General features: G+C 47.7%; 2 protein-coding genes across 3 annotated transcripts; one reads left to right on the top strand and one right to left on the bottom strand.

Annotated features, from left to right (window-relative positions):
- The first annotated feature begins 228 nt into the window (after positions 1 to 228).
- LOC125751869 (E3 ubiquitin-protein ligase znrf1-like) lies at positions 229 to 8,198 on the top strand. 2 transcript variants are annotated; one of them, XM_049031259.1, is made up of 5 exons: positions 229 to 1,128; positions 3,732 to 3,827; positions 4,034 to 4,139; positions 5,121 to 5,197; positions 7,794 to 8,198. In XM_049031259.1, exons 1-4 carry the CDS (start codon positions 774 to 776, stop codon positions 5,176 to 5,178), a joined length of 615 nt encoding a protein of 204 aa, XP_048887216.1. In that variant the 5' UTR covers positions 229 to 773; the 3' UTR covers positions 5,179 to 5,197; positions 7,794 to 8,198. The 2 variants fall into 2 exon arrangements, with proteins under 2 accessions (XP_048887216.1, XP_048887217.1); XM_049031260.1 differs by lacking the exon at positions 7,794 to 8,198 and adding an exon at positions 5,955 to 6,477.
- A 6,664-nt stretch (positions 8,199 to 14,862) lies between these two features.
- LOC125751383 (casein kinase II subunit alpha'-like) lies at positions 14,863 to 19,882 on the bottom strand. The gene is made up of 12 exons (XM_049030096.1): positions 19,387 to 19,882; positions 18,860 to 18,971; positions 18,661 to 18,762; positions 17,797 to 17,847; positions 17,460 to 17,519; positions 17,136 to 17,219; positions 16,840 to 16,950; positions 16,666 to 16,767; positions 16,456 to 16,556; positions 15,985 to 16,133; positions 15,794 to 15,876; positions 14,863 to 15,266 (listed from the first exon to the last, which is right to left on the bottom strand). Exons 1-11 carry the CDS (start codon positions 19,488 to 19,490, stop codon positions 15,800 to 15,802), a joined length of 1,053 nt encoding a protein of 350 aa, XP_048886053.1. The 5' UTR covers positions 19,491 to 19,882; the 3' UTR covers positions 14,863 to 15,266; positions 15,794 to 15,799.
- Positions 19,883 to 21,235: the final 1,353 nt, after the last annotated feature.

Below are 21,235 nucleotides of genomic sequence, written 5' to 3'. Positions count from 1 at the left end.
ACAGAGCGTGTGTGCATATGGGTTGGCACGCCTCCAAGGTGTCCCCCGCCTTTCTGCCCTGCGCTTCCTGAGGCTCCATCGCCTTGCAACCCTGCACTGGATAAGTGACTGGAAGACGAATCACAACATCATATGAATAATAACTATGATTAAGTGATGACTCGGCTAGTTTTTTTTTTTTTTTTTTTTTTAACAAAACGTGCCGTTTAATACATTTTCCCCCTAAAACTTGGGATGACACGTTAGGAGCATCCTATCATCTCCACGTGGTAGCCAGCCTGCTCCTCCTGTAACGTCGTTTTTAATGTCTGCATGGTACCGCGGAGGAAGGTGCGCCACACGGGAGCAGATGAGACGTTTCGGGCGCATGATGCTCCGCCGATGTGCAGCGCTGGACCACGTCTGTCTTCCTCTGCCCAGATCACAGCGTCTCTCTCCGTCTCTGTCTAGATGGGCTGTAGGCGCTTGTCACTGCAGCGGTGAGCTGGCGGGGCGGACCTCCTTTTTTCATTTTCTCTCCTTTTTTTAAGGAAAACGTAGCCTTATACGTGAGGCGCCGCAAGAATCGTTGCGTGTGCCCCATCTGGAAGAGGGAATTCTGCTCTCCCCGCGGTTTTCTTTGCTCATGACTCGCTGGTGGAAATTCTTTCTTACGTCTTTTAGACACTGGTTCGGTCGGACTTGACAGCTCGTTTACAGCCACTTGTGTCCGGCTGACACGGACCGGGAGCTGAGTCCCCCGCTTTCAGCAGCCCGCACCGCGTCTGCTTTGGATGGGAGGCAAGCAGAGCACGACAGGGCGACCCCGGGGCGCGTTTCCCGCTGTCTCCACGGACGATAACGTGGTGTCGCCCACGGCCCGCTTCGGGCACCATCGACCGGGCGGCTCCATGGGACAGCGCAGTCGCTCGGCCAGCTCCGTGGCCGGGATAGGTGCCGATCACGGTGGGACCGTACCTTTTGGTGGAGCCGCGGATGTGGATGGGGGACCGGGGACTCACAGTAACGGCTATCGGGGTTCGGGTGGTGGACGTCGCACGGGAAGCATGCTGTGCTTGGGGGCCCGGGGGACGCTGTCCGCCCCCCTGCCTCTGCACCGGGCGCCCCGGTGGCTGAGCGCCCATAACGGTGAGTGGGAGTCAGAGCCGGGATCACGGCGGCTATTCACGGCGTATAGGAGGCTCTTTGTAAACCAGGGGTGTCCCAATGAAGGTGATCTTCATCTTCATCAGTGCCATCATCATCATCATCTTTATTTAATATTCGTTGTGTAAAGGACGCTTTTAATATTATTATTTGCGCGTTACTTGTTCTAAAGGCGTAATTGTACACATGCATGTATGTTAAAAGTAGGTGAGGTGAATCGCTCGACTTAACCTTAGAGGTACAACAGCAGCGTTTGGTTAAAAGTGCAGGTTGGTAACCACCTGCTGGTAAAGATGGGGGGGAGGGGGGCTTCATGGTACATGGGCGTAAAAACAGAGTATTTCACTATTTGTATGTGCACATATACCTTGTGCGAGAGAAGGAAAGCTAACGGAGAATGCAGCACAGGTGATGCGGGTCACTGGGGATGCAGGCGTGTTCCTCTGCTAGGAAGCAGGTTAGATGATTGCCTGAGGTGGCCTAATTTAGTGGTGTAGGGCAAAGCAGGGCAAAAAGTAGAAATGTAATCATATCACACAGCAAGTGCATTTTACACAGGATGCACATATTCTATCAGACACCCACACTCTCTTTGACAGACACAGTCACAAGCACACACACTAACACTGGCTGACCCACACTCTCGAACCCTGACATCCATGGTGCCGTATGTCTGACACATTACCACCACACACTAGATGGCGCTAATGTTTATTGTTTACTGTAGGTAGCGGATTAACTGGTATAGGATAGCCATTGACTGGATCCTACTCAGCCACGAGTATCTTAACGTGGGTGAGACTCACATGCTGCATTCATCATTTCAGGATTGGCGATGTACTGAAGCAGATTGTAACGCAACTGAGAGATTTACCGAGATTTTCAGATTAGCATACATACAGGTCTAGGATTTTAATTTTCTGCAGAACATCTTGTCCAGCCAGCCACACAAACTAATAATGAAATTAGCTGCTAAACTCCTCTTTATAATTCTGAGTGTCCTAGGTAATGTAGGAGACATTTGGAGTGAGTAGGGGACGTTTGGACTGTTTCGAGGGACAGTGTGCACTGCAGATACGAATGGCCGTCAGGTGCAGTCATGCATCTTCACAGCGGTGAAACGATTCTCCACTCCTTGCCTCTCCCTCCATTATTCTGCATACCTCTCCTCTCTCACTCCCTCTGTCTGTCTCTCCCAGTGGGAGACACTGAAAACAGAGCATAGGAAACTGGGTCACACTCCAGGGGTGGGACGCGGCCTCTGAGTTTGCTCTGTACCTGTGCCTCCCCCCCCCCCCCCCATCCTCCTCTCTCCCACACTCACTTTGTGATGCAGATCAAGGCCTCTGCATGTGTCTGTGTTCTGCTCAAACCGCTGTGTATCCTCACCTAAGCGAGTTACTCCGTCACCATCATTTTTATGATATTCTCTGTATTATTTTCCATTTAATCCTGTTGTACGTCCTTGTGTCGATTCCCCCTCTACTGAGTCACATCACACATGCTCAGGGATGTGTGATGCACCCTGATGATGGAATTCAATCCACGTTTGTGGGAGTTCACAGACCCCCCCCGCCCCCCCCGATTCAGGTCAATGGTGACAGATAGACGAGAAACGCTTCGGGGACCACTCTGACCACATTAGCGGTGGATTCCAGGATCTTCAGCGCTGCACAGTCCTACACAATGACACCTTGGTGTCCCTCACAGTGAAGACGATCACAGGTGATGTCGCTCGTTACCTGAGCTCTGGTGTGGACACCAGTTCAGTCACTCATTCGGTTGCCTCGATTAGACTTTAGGTTTTATTTTGGACAGAGTTCCCTTTGCTTCAGGAACGCCAACTTCCCTGTCACCGTCTCACCTGAACCTCCCTACCCACGTGCCCTTTATTTTTGTCAGATGCCCCCACACCATTCACTGTTTCCACGTGCTTGTGCAACATCTCAACATCTTTTTTTTCATCCAGATTTGCATTCATTTCCCATCAAGATCTTGTATCGATGATAAGTGAGTTGAACCATTCTGTAATGCCTTTCAATGATGTTAAGGTCAACACTCTGTGGTGGCCAGTTGATGGGTGAATATGAGTCCTTGTTCAGTTTGAGCCACAGTTCGAGCCCGATGAATCTTGGCGTTATTGTCCTGGAATATGCCCGTGCCGTTAGGAAAGGAAAAAATCCATTGTTGGGATAACCTGACCATTCAGTAGATTCAGGTACTCAGATGACTTTACTTCATTGCTGCATAACGTTGCTGAGCGGTAAAAATGAACCAGTCATACTTGCTGATTTAAATGCAAATGGTGACATTCAAATATTAATTTATTTGTGAAGTCCCAATAAATCACATTTTGCTTCTAAAAACTGTCATGTACAGTCACACTCTGACATGCGTGGCTGACCGAGCTGTCTGCCACACTCGAGTTTCAGCTATCGCTAAAAGACGGATGGCCGGAACCGATACACATTCCCTCATGTCTCACTCCACACATCCGCAGCAGAAATCTGTCCTCACTGGGTACAGCAGTGCAGTGGATGCTCTTTCTTGCACTGGTGACGTGACTCCCTGCTTTCGCTCTGCAGGTTTTAAGTGTCCAATCTGCTCCAAGTCCGTGGCATCTACTGAGATGGAAGTACACTTCATCATGTGCCTGAGCAAGCCCCGCCTCTCCTATAACGGTGTGCCAAAACCCCGCCCCTTTCTCTCTACCACTGAAAGAATTGCTGTGGGAATGAGTTACTTATTGGGCTAATTTTACCTACACGAAATTATGCAAATGAACTAACTGATCACTAAAGGTCCACAGATGGTTCTGCTAGACTATGGAGGTTGTGATGCTGGAGTCCAGCTTCCCTCACGAACCGCTGTGCTTGGTGTTACGTAGATGACGTGTTGGTGAAGGACTCGGGAGAGTGTGTCATCTGTCTGGAGGAGCTACAGCAAGGAGACTCCATTGCTAGACTGCCGTGCCTCTGTATTTACCACAAAAGGTAGGAGAAACACCCCACCTGAGCATGTGTGCAATCAAGATATGTCGTGTCATAACTCAGCGCAACTTGCAGCTACTTCAGTAGGACTGCATTACTGCTCATGACTAGAGCATCAAAGTACTCAAACCACAAAGAAAATCTGGCATGAATAATGTTGTATTATGCTATTACTTATGCATTAATTAACCACAAACTAAGTCTTCATCACATGCTTATCTCATGTTTCTTAATCATTAATGAATTGTGATCTCAAGCAGTTACTATATTTGGTACTATATCTGTTAATTCTGTAAACCTTTGTGAACAACCGAAGGACCTACTGAAGGGACAAATAATCAATAACGTGAAATTCTGATCTCATGTTTGTTCATTATTAATTAATAGTGATGCATCTTTTATTCCAAGCAGTTACTATATTTACTAAATTGGTTAATTCTGTAAATCTTTGTGAACTACTGAAGGAATTACTAAGGAACAATTGAAGGAACAAGTAATGAATAACACAAGCGAAATACTAATCTCACGTTAGCTCATCATTAATGAACGATTCATCCTTTATCTGAAGTAGCTACAATATTTGTTCATGATTTGTACTTCAGTAGTCACTACTAAGTTACTACTAAGTATATTTGGCCCCTCAAGTAAAGTGTTACTGAGCTAATAGTTAAGTTCTCCCCAAATGAGCTTGATGGGCCGAACGGCCTCCTCTCGTTTGTAAATTTCTTATGTTCTTAGGTTCTTATGTTACTGAAAATTCTCTGACCAATGTGAAGTGAAACTTGAATCATGGTGAAAAAGAAAGTACATTCTTTAAAAGTGCCCTGGATAGTTGGGAAACTGTGACTGGAGTTAAACGTGGCCCTGAGCTTCTTTTTGATGCTGCAGAACTTAGCGTCTTGTTTTTGAGATTTAAACCCAGTAAAGGAATGAGGTACCATGTCTGGCAGCGGGTCAGTCTGACAGCCTGATATCTCTCTGTAGCTGCATCGACTCCTGGTTTGAGATCAGCCGCTCCTGTCCCGAGCACCCTGCAGACTGAGCCGCCTGGACTGGTGCTGGTAAGACCCAAACGTGCAAAAACACTGCTGTGATATACTGATACACACATGCATACAGTGCCAGTCAAAAGGTTGGATAAATCAAGCTGCCTGCAAAGGAGAGTGATAGAGTCTCGCATCACATGACTTGGCCACCTGACCAAAACACAGTAGAGATGTTTTTGGAGGAGTTTGATCAGAGAGTGAAGGAAAAGCGGCCAATGAGAGCTCAGCATATATGTGGGATCTCCTTCAGGGCAGCTGGAAAAGCAGCCCAGGAGGCCACATTATGGATCTGGTGTAGAGGGGACAGTAGGGTCAGCCAGTCCCTGGAGTGACTGGGGTTAAGGGCCACTCTCAAGGGCCCAGTGGTGGGATCACTCTGGCAGCCACGGGATTTGAACCAGCAGCCTTCTGAGTCCCAACACGCAGAACTGCCCCGACCACCAGCATATTATTCCTTTTCGTTTAATACTTCTTTTTTTTTCTAATTCTATATATATTATTTTATAGTTTTGATGTCTTTATAATTATTCTAAAATGTAGAGAATAGTATAAATAAACCTTTTTATTGATTGGTGTGTCCAACCTTTTGTTATTATTCATGCATAATAAACATGATATTTTAAACCCAGTAGTGTAGCTATGGTGCAGCATGGTGACTCACTGGGTAATACCATTGCCGTACACCGGGGGGGGGGGGGGGGGGGGGGGGTTGGGGGTTTGAGTCTCACCCATGTCCTGTGTGTGGAGTTCTCATGTTTTCTCTTGAAACCAGTGACATGCAGTTAGCGGGTGGTTCCCCCTGAAGGACATGCCAGGATGAGTGGTTTCCTGGGAAAGCGTCTACTGTTGCCACAACTCTGTACTGGATTAGCACTTATGAACATGGATATTTGTGATCTATTTCTGAAAACTGGTGTCTCCATACTTGACTCAGACTCAAAAAGCAGGGAGACGTGTCCACAGCACTGATACATATTTATAGAGTGCTCACAGGAGGTTGGAACACTTGCTTAATTCTTTAAAAATGTTGCAGTTTTTTTTTTTTGGTTTTATAACAAAAGTCCATTGACAAGCAATGTTTAATATAACTGTGCATAGTTTCTGCACAGACATTTTTTAAGTAGTTTTTTTACTGACTCATTCAGTTCTCTTCCTGCCATTTTGCTATTAATTGCAATTGTAGTCAATGGCTCCCAAAGGGATACTAAACACATATGTTTGGCGTTTTATGTTATTGCAAAGGTGTTACTAATTAAAAAGCACCCGACGAGGCTGCTTGTCAGTGAACTTTAACTCAGAACAGCTCTTTTAGGGCTGTAATTTGGGTTTCGGTTTATTACTATTTGAAATGAATGTTTTACTTATAACTACTGGTTGTTTATATTGTGAAATATGCCATTTGTAAACAAATAAAGTAATGATTTTGTTTTGTAATAAATAAATAAATTTGCAATTGTTTTACTGAATTAAGCAAGCACCTTAAGACTTTCTGTAAGCCCTGTATGTGGCAAGGTATGACTTTCAGAGAAGTATTTTTAATCAATAAACCAATAAATAGCTGTATAACAAAAATGAATTGTGTGTGCGTGTGTGTGTATGTGTGTGTGTGTGTGTGTGAGAGAGAGAGAGAGAGAGAGAGAGAGACGGGAGGGGAGGAATTCCACAAAGCAGGATTTCTTATCCAGATAGATTAAGCCAAACATAAGGATTGTCCAATAGGGATGTCACTTACCTCTCTTCCTATTGGACAGTTGTCACATTTGGCTTAAGCTATCCAACTAACTGGGATATCCTTCTTTGTGGGATTCAGTAGCCCGGTTTAAGTTCATGTCCAAAACGTGCTGTTGGGTTTGGCTACCTTTTAATACCACAAGGGGGGCAAATGAAATCCCAAGAAGCCCCCATGTCCTGTGTATCTTCTCCCCTGAAGATGTTATATATGTGTATGTGTGTACACACAGTCACAGGGACACATAGATCATCCACCCATCTTACATCTGCATTTGCATTTGACACACACGCTTTTGTCCAAAGCCATGTATAAGTGAAACAAATAGAGCATTTCAAACATACATGCTGTCAAGGAGCCGACCAGGCATACGGTGCCAGTCAAAAGTTTGGACACGCCAAGTTGCAATAGCGTGTTGCATCATATGACCTAAGGCTAGTAGAAATGCTTTTGGAGAAGTTTGACCAGAGAGTGAAGGAAAAGCAGCCCAGTGATTGCCCAGCATATATGGAACTGGAGTACAGGAGGCAGTAGAGTCAGCCAGCAATTGGGATTAAGGGCCCTTCTCAAGGGCCCAATGGTGGGATCACTAAAACGGTTTAATATTTTTGATGTCTTTATAATTATTCTAAAATGTAGAGAATAGATCAAATAAATCTTTCAATGGGCAGGTGTGTCCAAACTTTTGACTGGTACAGTAAGTGTAGCTAGACCGTCATTTGATTGAATGCCCAGGAGCTAGTGTAAGTAGTGTTGGAACGGGGCTGTGGTGGGGGTCAGGACCAGCACAGGACTCACCTTGGACAGGAGGTCACAGACCATAAGCGTGAGATTTCTCTTTATGGAAATTCACACATTGATCTGTTCTCTTTCATTCTTCAGACTGTTCCTACTCCCTTCATGGACATCTCTCCTTAAAACCTGATACACCCAATGTCACTTCATCAGTGAAGCCCCCAAGGACTCTTGCGGGTGCCCTGGTACCCGAGCAGTCGGCCTGGCGCTCCCTCCCTCTCTCCTTATCCTGCGGTCACTCTGACAGAGAGAGACCACAGGCTGTGGCGTGTGATGTGCACCACCCCCAGGAGTGCCTGCAGAGGAGTAGGCCTGGGATGTGTGTGGTCATCCAGGCACGTCGCGGACAAGCTGGAGAGGTCTGTGGCCAGAGCTCAACGCTGAACAGTGTGTTGACCCGTCTTTGACACGTTTACAGATAAGATGTTTGTTCCTGTGATTTGGGATGTTTGTCTCTTATGCTGATGTTTACAGGTGATTGTAATTAAAATATATGCTGAGTAATGAATTACTCTGGAAATGAAATGTTAATGTCCATATTATGGATGGAGTAGAGTGAGAGAACGTCAATGTATCATAACTGCATCCCTGAAGGAAAGTCAGCTTTAATCAACGGAACGGCAGGTGAGCAACCAGACAAGCGCAAAATCCTGCTGCCAACAGCTGCATTGTTTGACGAGGCGCAGCTGTGCAGCTGCCCTTCCTCACTGCTTCCCTGATCCAAGATGTCCATAAATATACCTCTATACCTCAGTGTAGCAGCACACTTTGGTACACCTTCAGTGATGAAATATGCAAATATGATGCTTTGCTAGGGCACACTGTCCGTCAGCAGTAGATCGGATATCAGTAGCCGTGATATTAACCCTTTCAAGAGTAACTGAGGACCAGGGATCTGACCCCAGGTCAGACTGTGGTAACACTGATGACCCCATGACGGAACATGTACACAGACTATATATATATATGAGTCACACAAACACATTGACTGAGAAATTTGCCAATTCATTGAAATAAAAAAAGAGTTTAAATTCCAGCATTTACATGACAAACCAAAGTCCCCCCCCCCCCCCCTCAGTTGGGGAGTTTGAGTGGATCTTACCACACGGAAGAGATGAATGATTTTTGATTGTGAAGATAATTAACAACACATTTCATGTGAGAAAACACAAAACGATAACTCCATGGCAACACTGAGGCACACTAACCGCGGTACTCTCCATGGCAACACTGAGGCACACTAACCGCGGTACTGTCCATGGCAACACTGAGGCACACTAACCGCGGTACTCTCCATAGCAACACTGAGGCACACTAACCACGGTACTCTACATGGCAACACTGAGGCACACTAACCGCGGTACTCTCCATGGCAACACTGAGGCACACTAACCGCGGTACTCTCCATAGCAACACTGAGGCACACTAACCACGGTACTCTCCATAGCAACACTGAGGCACACTAACCACGGTACTCTCCATGGCAACACTGAGGCACACTAACCGCGGTACTCTCCATGGCAACACTGAGGCACACTAACCGCGGTACTCTCCATAGCAACACTGAGGCACACTAACCACGGTACTCTCCATGGCAACACTGAGGCACACTAACCGCGGTACTGTCCATGGCAACACTGAGGCACACTAACCGCGGTACTGTCCATGGCAACACTGAGGCACACTAACCGCGGTACTCTCCATAGCAACACTGAGGCACACTAACCACGGTACTCTACATGGCAACACTGAGGCACACTAACCGCGGTACTCTCCATGGCAACACTGAGGCACACTAACCGCGGTACTCTCCATAGCAACACTGAGGCACACTAACCACGGTACTCTCCATAGCAACACTGAGGCACACTAACCACGGTACTCTCCATGGCAACACTGAGGCACACTAACCGCGGTACTCTCCATGGCAACACTGAGGCACACTAACCGCGGTACTCTCCATAGCAACACTGAGGCACACTAACCACGGTACTCTCCATGGTAACGTCAAACCTTCTATTCCAGATACTGCATGTAGCTGCAAAGTCCCCTAAAAACACAGGTGAACCCAATCACTCCAGCAGTACCAGGTGGAGGGTGGAGCTCAAGTGGCAGGAGCTGAAGGGTAGGAGATAGGAGATGTGTGGTGGGTACACAAAAAATTCTGAAAAATCACAGGGTGGGCGGGGCACTAACAGAACAAACTAAATGGCTCACACTTCCCCGGTTCCCCACAGGGTGACAGGACATTCTACAGAAAGTGCATGGTCATGAGGTAGTTATGGGCATCAGATACCCTAGCAGATTCAGGGGGAGACCCTTCCCAGCTGAGCCCAGGCCAGGGACAACCTCCACAGTCGTTCCCCCATGAGCACTGGCCTGGAGGAACATGGGTACATATATGTGTGGCCTGGGTACATATATGTGTGAGTATTACTAAGTAGATGAGTGTGTTTGCGGGGCGGCATGGTGGTGCAGTGGTTAGCACTGTTGCCTCACACCTCTGGGACCTGGGTTCGAGTCTCCGCCTGGGTCACATGTGTGTGGAGTTTGCATGTTCTCCCCATGTCGTCGTGGGGTTTCCTCCGGGTACTCCGGTTTCCCCCCACAGTCCAAAAACATGCTGAGGCTGATTGGAGTTGCTAAATTGCCCATAGGAGTGCATGCGTGAGTGACTGGTGTGTGAGTGTGCCCTGCGATGGGCTGGCCCCCCATCCTGGGTTGTTCCCTGCCTCGTGCCCATTGCTTCCGGGATAGGCTCCGGACCCCCCGCGACCCAGTAGGATAAGCGGTTTGGAAAATGGATGGATGGATGGATGAGTGTGTTTGCGTGTCTGACTGAACGTGCCCATATGTCACCTGACTTCAGGAACCATTAGGTTCCTTCCTTCACTGGGATGGTGCACCAGGTCATAAAAATCACCAGCAAACTACAGACATCTGCTGTCATGGTCATAATTCAGGAGAGACAGAGCATAGAAGTGTCTCTATAAGTACTCACCTTAGATTAAAGTACATAAAACACATAAGTACTGGGATCCCTTGGTTAGGACCTCATGTCTTTATTTTAAGGACCAGCTGCCGTTCCGATGGGTTTGCATTGATATCTGTCCTTTTTACAGCTGCCTCTAGGTGGTAGTAGTGAGCTAAAAATCCACTGTCAAAAACCAGCGTTAGTGCTGCTATGAAATACTGTATATATCATGTTACTGGTTGTTAGGACTGAGTTTCAGGCCACAACCGAAGCTAATTCAACTTCCAGCTTCTGAATCACGCAACTCTCTTTATAATATCCTGGTTTATATTGACATCAGTTGATTTAATTGACTCATATCCAAAGTCACATACAGGCTAAGAGTCTACATTAAAATAAAGCAGCAGTAAGAGTTTGTATCAGCCACACACTAGAACTTAGTATAGGGGCAGACTTACCATAAGGCAAGAGTAGGGAACCAGCGGGGGCTTCAAATACCAGGGGCCCCATGAAGACAACTTACACTTAGGGATATAATACAATATGATCATTTAAAGGATAGTAACATGTTTGTTATTTGCATTTTTAGTCACAGTTTTCAGACAAAGTTGCCTTTGTGCTAAACAACTTTCTTTTACCACTGGAGTCTACTGGTTGTTCACTGCAAAGCGAAGTGGCACAAAGTAACAAGAAGAAAATGGTACAAAGATACAAGACTAACATACCATCTCCCTTGTTGAATGATTAAAATTTGACCAATGAATCCTCTGGCACGATACCCCCTCCCCCTATCAGCACTGATGGGGGCTCCACCCCCCTTGTTGCCTCCCCAACCCCCCACCCCCCACCCCCCCCCCATGCAACCCCTCCTCCAACCCTGATTATGAGTTCAGTGGGAACAGGTGGAATTTCATGGAAACTATCAAAAAGAGAGATGGTTGAAGTTCCCAAATCCCTTAGGATCTATCTGGAGTTCAGGTGTACAGTTCATGACTTCCTAAAGGATCTGCTGCACTATTTTGTGGTCATGTGTGTTACCAGAGCTACTGTAATTTCACCCTTAGCGGCAAACCAATAGCCAAAGCAGATGAGTGTCCCAGGGCCGTGCACCCGTAGTCAGATAGCGAATAGCATTCTGCATATTACTTATCGCCCATTACACATTACTTAGCAAGAACATTGTCAGAGTGTGGAGTGATGACCCTCAATACACCTCCCTTACAGTTCCTTCTACCATCCTTCTGTTGTCTCCAAATGTTCTTGAAGGAACAGAAGCCCTATGAATAATTAATTCCTAGTTTCTGTGTTGAACCGACAACCACAGAGGTCCCTGGAAACCCTGGAAGGGGAAGAGACGCACGGTCAGCCCACCCTGTGATGGTCACACTCATCTTGGCTCTGATTGGCTGGAGTCTCACTCCTCCCAACCTCAGTCAGCATAGGTTCCCTCATTCAGATACAGACTTGGACCCAACCACCTGGACACATAAAGGAAAGCAGGATACTATGGCCTCCGTTGTGCCCGTGAGTTGGAAAACCTTGTAAAGTAGTGAGGTGTTTTGTGTGTGTGCTGATTCAGGCGTGTATCCAGGCGACTTCTCCAGACAGGGTGCATGATCTGTGTAATAATTTAGCTCCTATTGTTGAGAATGGTGAATTTTATCTCTAGGTGGGGGGAGATACGGTGACTCGAATGCAATTCCTGCCCCCCCCCCCCCCCCCCCCGCGAGTGGTTTCTTGGTGTTTGCGTGGGTTTCTTACAGCAATCCAAGGACATTGGAGCAGGCTAATTGCTTTGTGTGAATATTTGTGTGAGTTTGTGCCTTGTGATAGGCTGGCATCGTATTTGGGCTTCAAGCTCACCATGACACTGTATTGTATTGTATTGGATAAGCAGTTATAGAAGATGCTAGAATGAAACTATGTCATATTGGGAATTTCGGGTCCAGAAATTACAAATCCAGACCAAGGTTTTGTTTCTACCAACCGGCTGAGTATGAAAAGTCACAGAGTACTTTCCTGGTTTGTAGAGACAAAATCATGGTCTGGATTTGTAGCTTCAGGACCTGAATTGCCCAACACTGATGCATGGTTTCCGAGGTATATTTTAGCTTTGTGATGTAGCCTTCATGCTACATTCATTCGATCATCATCACACAGACTTGTTGCGGTCGTTTGGTTTACGTTCGAGGTCATGTGAATTGCTCAGCAAAAACAGACAGCTTTTCTCGGCAACTAGAGCAGACACTGAACCAGAAGGACAGGAATGCCATGTCACTACAGAGGTCAGTCAGGTAGCTGTCAGACATGGGTTCGAGTGTCAGTACCATCCAGGTCACTGTCAAACACGGATTCGAGTGTCGCTGCCCTCCAGGTTCCTGTTAGACAGGGGTTCGAGTGTCGCTGCCCTCCAGGTTCCTGTTAGACACATGTAACAGGTTGGTTTTCTGATATGTGTATCTCGTCTCCTTCTCTCACTCTTCCCCAACAGTCTGCTTCCTGCTACGATAGACGTGCTCCGCGTCCCATGCACCTCCTGGGTCGGCCTGGGGGGGAGGCTCCCTCCCCCTTTGGCTCATGCGGCCACCGGAGTGGGGGCCGCCCACGCTTGGTCACCCACGCCCCCAAGATGACTTTAAAGCAGATTTGCCAGCTGCTACGTGCGATGCGGCAAGTTCCCCCTCAGGAGTCCGGATCCGCACTCGCAGTCAGGTGAGACATATTCCCACATTACTTTACGGATGATTTTCCTACTGGTGAAGGTGCAGATTGCACACTGTCTCGCTGATACAGCTGTGATACAGACCTGGCATCTTCAAATTCAGTTGCCCTTTTAGTGTTCAAATGCCACTTTAAGTCTGAGGTCAGACCTCGTTCCTGTGTGTTATTTTCGTTTGTCACTATAAAGAGAATCGACTGACTGACGATCTTCCTTAGTTGAACAAATTTAGAGCCGACAAAAAGACATGCAGACCTGCAGGATAGGGGCACGTATTTCGTGGCCTGTGTTAGTTCCTGTTCCACATCGAGTTAGCGTACAAGCATCCACATACGTCAATATATGTAAATACGTTTCAGGGATGAGGCCGCCTTCCTGCCCAACTCTGACTCATCGGCTCCTGGGGCAACAGAGCACTGACGCTCCAGGATGAACACAATTGGCTGACACTGGTGGCAAATGCTTCTCTACGATCCTCAGGACTGTCTCTATGGTAACGGAATCGACTGCGCTTTGGAAGGTGACAGGGAGCACCCGGCTCATCTGTAGGTCACCCAGTGATCAAACCGCCCCCCCCCCCCCCCGACACACCCACTACTGCCATGAGTCACATGACAGAGGTTTAGAGAACTCAACCCTGGAAACCACACAACTGGACGCATTTCCATGATCAAGCCAAGCTGAAGGAAAACTGTACAAGATGACGGTTGGATACACTTTCAAATCTCATTCTATTGTAGTAACAAGTAAATGTTTGGTTCTGCTAGTGGAGAAACTACTGGCAGCCCATTTCACTGTGGGAGGAGTTCAGCTAGATGCTATTACCAGATTTCCTTTTGCTATCAGCATATATTTTGAGTGTGTTAAATGTGGCAATAAAGATATAGGTGTTACTGACTGAAACTGTCACTCTGATCAGTGAACCACACACACACACACATACAGCACGGTAACTGACTGTGGGACCAGCCAATCAGGTAAGCAGACATTTATCCTTTGTGCCATTTATGTATAAATAGAAGAACCACTATGCATTTACTAGGTAGTCCCAGATAGTTTAGCAATGGGGACAACCATCAGCACTTAGATCATCCTACCAGAACCCGTAAGATACGTAGTGAACATCAAACAGCACCACAGGGGACTCTGCCAGCAGAACATTACAGGCTCGTATGGATTCTACCCTTAATATGAACCCAGAGGAGGTTCTGCTTGGTCCAGCTCAGCCCCACAATGCAATGCTTCCTTCCAGAAGGCCTTCCGGACTACAAAACACATGTGCAAGACATGGAAGTCTTACAAGCGCACATACGTCGAGTTCATGTACACAAAGCTTAAGCATAGTGACCCAGAGTGATCCACGCACACCTGCTTGTAAACTGGCATTGCCCCAAGACACACAAAAACAAAATAAACTTGCGTGTACCCAAAAAAAATTTGAATCACCACTGCTCACACAGAAATCTAAATAAAAATCATTTATTCTTCTTTATATCATTATTTCTATTATTACTCCAGATATAGCAGAAAGAGGTCCACCACAGCCAGCAAGTACATCCTCAATTCTCCATGCGTGTCTATACAGGCAGGTCCAGGAAACCAAGGACGCGGGATTCGAACACTTCTGGAGCTAAATTTGGGTAGGTTGGGAATAAGGGGCAGGGCTGGCAATGCACATCTCCAAGCTCATTGGTCTGGCAGCCAGGCATGTGACTGGGGTAAGCCAACCATAGAATGAGGTTGTCTCTCTCCTTTTGGGTCTGTGTGTATAGTTACGGTTGAAAGTGTACTGCTCCAGTCTCTGAATACTTGAAGAGGATTCCGCCACAAAGGGGTGTTGAGGTAACAGTTTTCCTGGAAAAGAATGCTGAAACAAGATAAGATACATTAAGGTTGTGTATGGGACATCCGTCTTTATCACTGATATCAAAGACTAATCCTTGACAGTCATGATCCATGATCTGAAGAGAAAGTGAGGAGTTTGGTGCCTGCAGAGACCTCGACAGAGAGTCACGTGCACCTGAGATTAGGAGCCCTGTGATTAAATTACAGCCGGCAGACACACACATGAATCATTAACATGGCTCTACCACATACATGGGTGTTAAGGAGGTTTAAGAGCTTCCGCTAGATGATTGGTTCCTATTCTAGTCCAATCATTTTAACCAGCACGAGTGTAAATGGACACGTAACGCGACAGCAGCACCTTACGGAGATGTCCAAACCAGGCCAGAACCTCCTCAGGTTTACCTGCCTCGCATACCGTTGATCATACTATAGGTTCCGCTGGTTTGACGTTACAGCCCATTAACTAGGCTGACACGTGAGGCAGTGGGAGGCTGCCAGAAAGACATGAACACACAAACTGTGTGCGCATGCGTGTGTGTGTGTTACCTGCTCTCATCGAGCCGTCGTGGAACCACTGGGTGCTGAAGATCCATCAGAGCCACACAGGGACTGATCTTTTACCACAGGGTCTAAACACAAACAAACTTTACACCTTAAGCCATGATGTGATCTGAAGAGAGAGGAGGACAGGAGGAGGCGGCAGGCAGGCGCCCGGCAGACGGGGGGGCGGAGCTCACAGAAGTAGGGGTGCTGCATGGCCTCGGTGGCCGTCAGACGCTGCTGATGGTCATAGCGCAGCAGCTTGTCCAGCAGGTCCAGAGCTTCAGGGCTCACCAGGTGCTGGTTCTCCGACTGTACAAACTGCTCCCAGCGTTTCCGTGTCTGCCTGCAGGGGGCGCACCGAAGCACTGTTCACCCAAAAGCACCAACCTCTCCATCCATGTCTGGCTGGCTTCTGGCCTTGTCAATCCTCCAAGCCTTTCCCCATAGACCTCCCTACAACTGCCTTATGTACAAGCCTACAAAAGGCTTCTGCAGCAAGATTAATATTAATGCACGAAGGAGGCTGATCTACTGCTGCCTTGTTATCCATATAGCAGAATAATAATAATAATAATAATAATAATAATAATAATGGGTGTGCCCCCCCAAAACTGCCGGCATTCCCCCAAGCTCAGCAGAGCCCCCCACCCCCCCCAGAGACTCACTGGCCCAACAAGTCCTTGAAGCGCTGGTCTAGCTCGATGTGGTACTTGTGCAGGTATCCGAAGAGCTCGTCGGTACCCAGGACCTTGGCGATTCGGACCAGCTTGGAGCAGAACACAGGCATACGGGTGAACAAACGGGCAGGTGGGCAGCCGCAGGTCGGCACGAGCTCGAGGCGATTAAGCGGTGCTGCTTAACGAGGCGGGACCTGCCTGGTCGCAGTTGTCCTGCCCGTGGAAGAAGGGTTCCTTCTGAAAAATCATGCTGGCCAGCATGCAGCCCAGACTCCACATGTCCAGGCTGTAGTCGTACATCTGAAACAGACACGGAGCTCAGATTCAGACCCCGCCAAGCAGCCGCCGGCCGTATCGTGCCCACACACTCACCTGATAGTCTACCAAAAGCTCTGGACCCTTGAAGTAACGCGACGCCACCCTGACGTTGTACTCCTGTGCTGGGTGGTAGAACTCAGCCAGGCCCCAGTCTATCAGACGCAGCTGCTCCACAGACACAGGGAAACACTCAGCACTATTGTTACTGTAAAATCATGACAACATGCTGGAAAGGATGGGGTGATGTGCCACTGCCACCTAGTGGTACGTGGCAGTCACTGCAGCAATACTTCATAACAGAGGGGTGAAGTGAGCCGGCCAGCCAAATGGCGCCTCCCCCCCCCCCTTACCTTGCGCGACTGGTGGTCGATCATTACGTTGTGAGGCTTGACATCTCGGTGCATGATACCCATGCTATGGCAGTAGTCCAGAGCCTGAGAGGAACACGAATTAGTGCGCATGACACACGCACGCAACTACACGGACCTTTGGCACTGGTCCGGCCGGTTTGATTCGTACATTAAAAGATCACGATGATCCCAATTCAGCGATAACTGAGAGACCAATCAGTTGATGACTACATTGAAACAAAGGGAAAGGATTCAGAGACAAAAAGGACTGAGAGCTGACCACCATTCACAGGAGAGAGAACCGCAGGAGGCCATTGCATTCACCTTGAGGAGCTCATACATGTAAAACCGAATATCATAGTCTGTCAACTTCTGGTACAGCTCCTAAACAGAAGGATCACAGAACATCATCAGTGCCACCAATCACACTCCCTCGGATCCTACCTTTGCACCAATCCCCTGCCCTGGGACCATACCTCTGTACTAAAAACACGCCCTCAATCCCACTTCTGCATCAAATCACACACACTCAGTTCCCACCTCCACACCACACACCCTCGGATCCTAACAGGCTGGGAAGCCTCACCATCTCGCTCTCTGGCTAGTTACGTTTTCAGCCTTTCTGTTATAGCAGAGAAACAAATAGCAAAATGAAACTTACCTTAAAATCTGTGTTATTTATGCACTCAAACACAAGCGCTGGGGTGCGAGACTGCGTAGGGATCAGAGCAAAGAAAACATTTACTTTAAATTCCAATCCTCAGGGCACAGATTAATTAGATTAATCATTAACATAGACACAAACTGCTCCGAGTCTTTTTTCTTTTGATATAAACACTAATATAATGACATATGCACCACAATCAGCCACCTTACAGAATAGCACACTAACAAAGACTTGGATAATTAATATTCTGGCACATCAAGCTCCAGCTCTTCGTAAAAGGTAAACCGAGAGCCCAATATTACCACCAAAGCCACTGAATAAGTCACAGATACCAGCAGAACCAGACTGACGGAACTCTCTTCTTTTGTCAGTGTTAAACCCATTGGTTCAGGCTCTGGGTCAGTCATCAGAAGATGCCCCAGCCAGTTACACTATCGGAAGAAAGGGATAATGTGTGTACCTTTGCTTGTGGACTCTGGGAAACATCCCAGAGGAACAAACAGCACTAATGTACCATCAGTGGTACAGAAATATTCCATTTCTGTAACTTATAACGTACAATAACTGAGAGTTAAGGGCACAATTGGCAAATCCTTGAGGGTACAGCCCCAGTGACAAGCAAAGGTACAAATTTTTACCCTTTTTCTGAGAGTGTAATAAGGCCTAGTGCTACCACAGTATCAGGTGTGAGCGGTGCTTCTGTTGACTCTAGTTGTCTGCAGCCTAAATGGGGGTAACCAGGCCATGAACACGTGTAGCCACCCCTGCAGGTGAAATTCAGGGCTTCTGATTGGTTAGGCAACCTTTTGACTCTTCACCTAGCCACAAGGTGAGGGGCAGGGGTGCTGTAGGACATACCACGGGGTCCTTCACGGTGTCCACCAGCCGGATGATGTTGGTTCCTCCTCTTAGATTCTCCAGGATCTTGATCTCCCTCTTGATCTTCTTCTTCTTAACTGGCTACAGGAACCACATCAGAGGAAACGGTCACGCAAATCACCCTCGTGCGACGGAACAGCCAATGAGACGGTGGAAACAGCGTCACCTGTCAGCATACCTTCAAGATTTTCACCACCACTTTCTCATTGCTATTGATGTTGATAGCCTCGAAGACCTCACTGTACTTCCCTCTTCCGAGTTTGCGGACCAGCTGGTAGTCATCCTGGTTGCTACAAAGAAATGAGAGGGAGGTTAAATTCCAGCCCTACTCCTTCCAACCACTCGGGAGTCAGGGAAGACCGCATGAAACCTGAGCTAACACACCCTCAAGACACATTAACTTCTCAGCAATGGAAGAAATATTGCATTTATAATTAACTTGCACAAATTCAGCATAGCTATCTTACTTCAATGCCTATGATTGTCCAATTTAGTAAAAGCCTCACTTTTGTGCTCCTTTTTAACGGGCTGTAATATAGTGATATCTCAGTAAGGCAGGTAGGACATGCAGCAAGAGGACACTGGGCTCTGTTCTGTCGCTGTACGAAACCCACGATGTCTTTCTGACGACCGGCAGGGGGTCTGACGACACGGGGCATTTTGGAGCCGGGTCTGACCGTCCGTCTCCCCCCCACCCTTCCTCACCTCCAGCTCGGCACATGAGCTTCGTAGTCCCAGTACTCCCGGTTCTTTACAGTATTGACGTCGGCGTACACCCGGGACTTGCTACTGGCCACGGTGCCGGGCATGGCGAGCACAGGGGCCCGGTCTAAGGTCAGCTGGACCGCCGCAGAAGTCTGTAAAGCCCGGGGGCGAAGCACCGAGCACCGGATTTCCACCGGGATCCGGGGACCTGCGCCGCCGGAGTAGCAGCGGCCGTCGCCGCCGCCGAAAGGCTTATCCTGGAATAGGACTGATGAGCGCCGCGCCGAGCCGAGCGAAGTGAGCAGGAGCCGAAGAAGAAGCGGAGCCGCCAGGATCGGCGGGGATGGAGAGGGATGGAGCCTGGGCTTAGACCGTCTGGGCTCCAAAACAGTCAAACGGGCGGAGAAGAGTACGGTGTAAAGCCTTAAATACCGCGGGTCTGAACGCCCCACACCGGTGGGCAAGCAGCCGCTGGTCCGAAAGCCAGAGATCCGTGTCTAGGTCCCGTGCCAGTCGGTCGAACCCGGGATCAATGGCTGCGGTGCCAGGAAAATAAAGGAGGAGCGAATTAAATGAATAAAATGGTTGCAGTGGCGTCAATCGCCGCGGGGTGTGTCAGACGGCGCGGCCGGGTCGGGCGGGGGAGAGTCGGTCGGTGCTGAATGCGGAGCCGGAGATTCGGGCCGAACGTTTTCTTTCGGAAACCTCCCCGCCGGTCCGCACGTCGTACCGCAGGGAACCGGACCGCTGCGGGAACAGCCCGGAACTGATCGGCCTAAGCGCCGAAGAGCGGGCCGGAACACGGACACAGACTGTGGCCAAACACAATGCGCCATCTAACGCCGGGGAGGACCTAAATCAAACTGCGACGTGTTTCTCGCACGGGACTGCGGGCACAAGTGTATCATACTGTGAATGCTGTGTATCATAGGCTGTCAGATTCTGACCTACCAAAAATTCATCCTACAGCATCTTACTCCAGATCTAACATAATTTTCAGTTACGAAATGCGGACCCACACGGTCTACTAAATTTTAACAATAGTGATATTTGTGCCAATGCTAGTGAACTGATACTTTTCCTGCTTCAAACGTCATAACTCTGCCCAGGATCTTCTTTCTAACGATCTCTGTTACCTCGGCTCAGACTTTCAACTTCAGACTCTTGCCACTGATGCTGTATATCGGTGGCCTTAAGTTAAGACAGCAATGTATTTTCTTGCAATACGTGTGCGCAATGTACAGAATGGTGTGCAGTCAGTTCTGGGTATCTAAGGTGTTGCAATCAGATGGATGGGGTTAGTATACCGGTCTATAAGCTGTCCACAATAACATCCACCTAAACCAACCAAGCAAGGACATTGTCTTTCACCATTAAAAGCTTAAATATTTAATGTGCTATCTGTTGTACCCATAACAGAGATGACTGAGAAATGTATTCAACAGCACACATAACCATCACTAATTACAAAAGATATAGAGTTGATGGATTTATTATTATTATTATTATTATTATTTTGCAGTACAGGTATAGTACACAAATAAGTGCAAATGTCTGTGGGAATTTCATGTATTCATGTTTCTTTTACAGTCAGTTTCTCTTGTGATTGATGCAGCCACAGATCAAAGAATTAAAAGTTGGATGCGCAGATCTCCTATTTGGACACATCACCGGCTCTCCCGTCCGTGAGATCAGAGTCCAAAAACTCAAAGACCCTCAACAGTTTGTAAACACGTAGATGTTGTCATATGAACTTTGACCTGAGCTCCTAATGACAGAGGGTAAAAGATTCCACATCATTTAATGACAAAATGTCTTTCACAAAACAACTGGTCACATAGTGTACGAT

The sequence above is a fragment of the Brienomyrus brachyistius genome, chromosome 11 (assembly GCF_023856365.1).
Source record: "Brienomyrus brachyistius isolate T26 chromosome 11, BBRACH_0.4, whole genome shotgun sequence".
Lineage (NCBI taxonomy): Eukaryota > Metazoa > Chordata > Actinopteri > Osteoglossiformes > Mormyridae > Brienomyrus > Brienomyrus brachyistius.
This window is presented reverse-complemented; position numbering and strand designations above follow the sequence as displayed.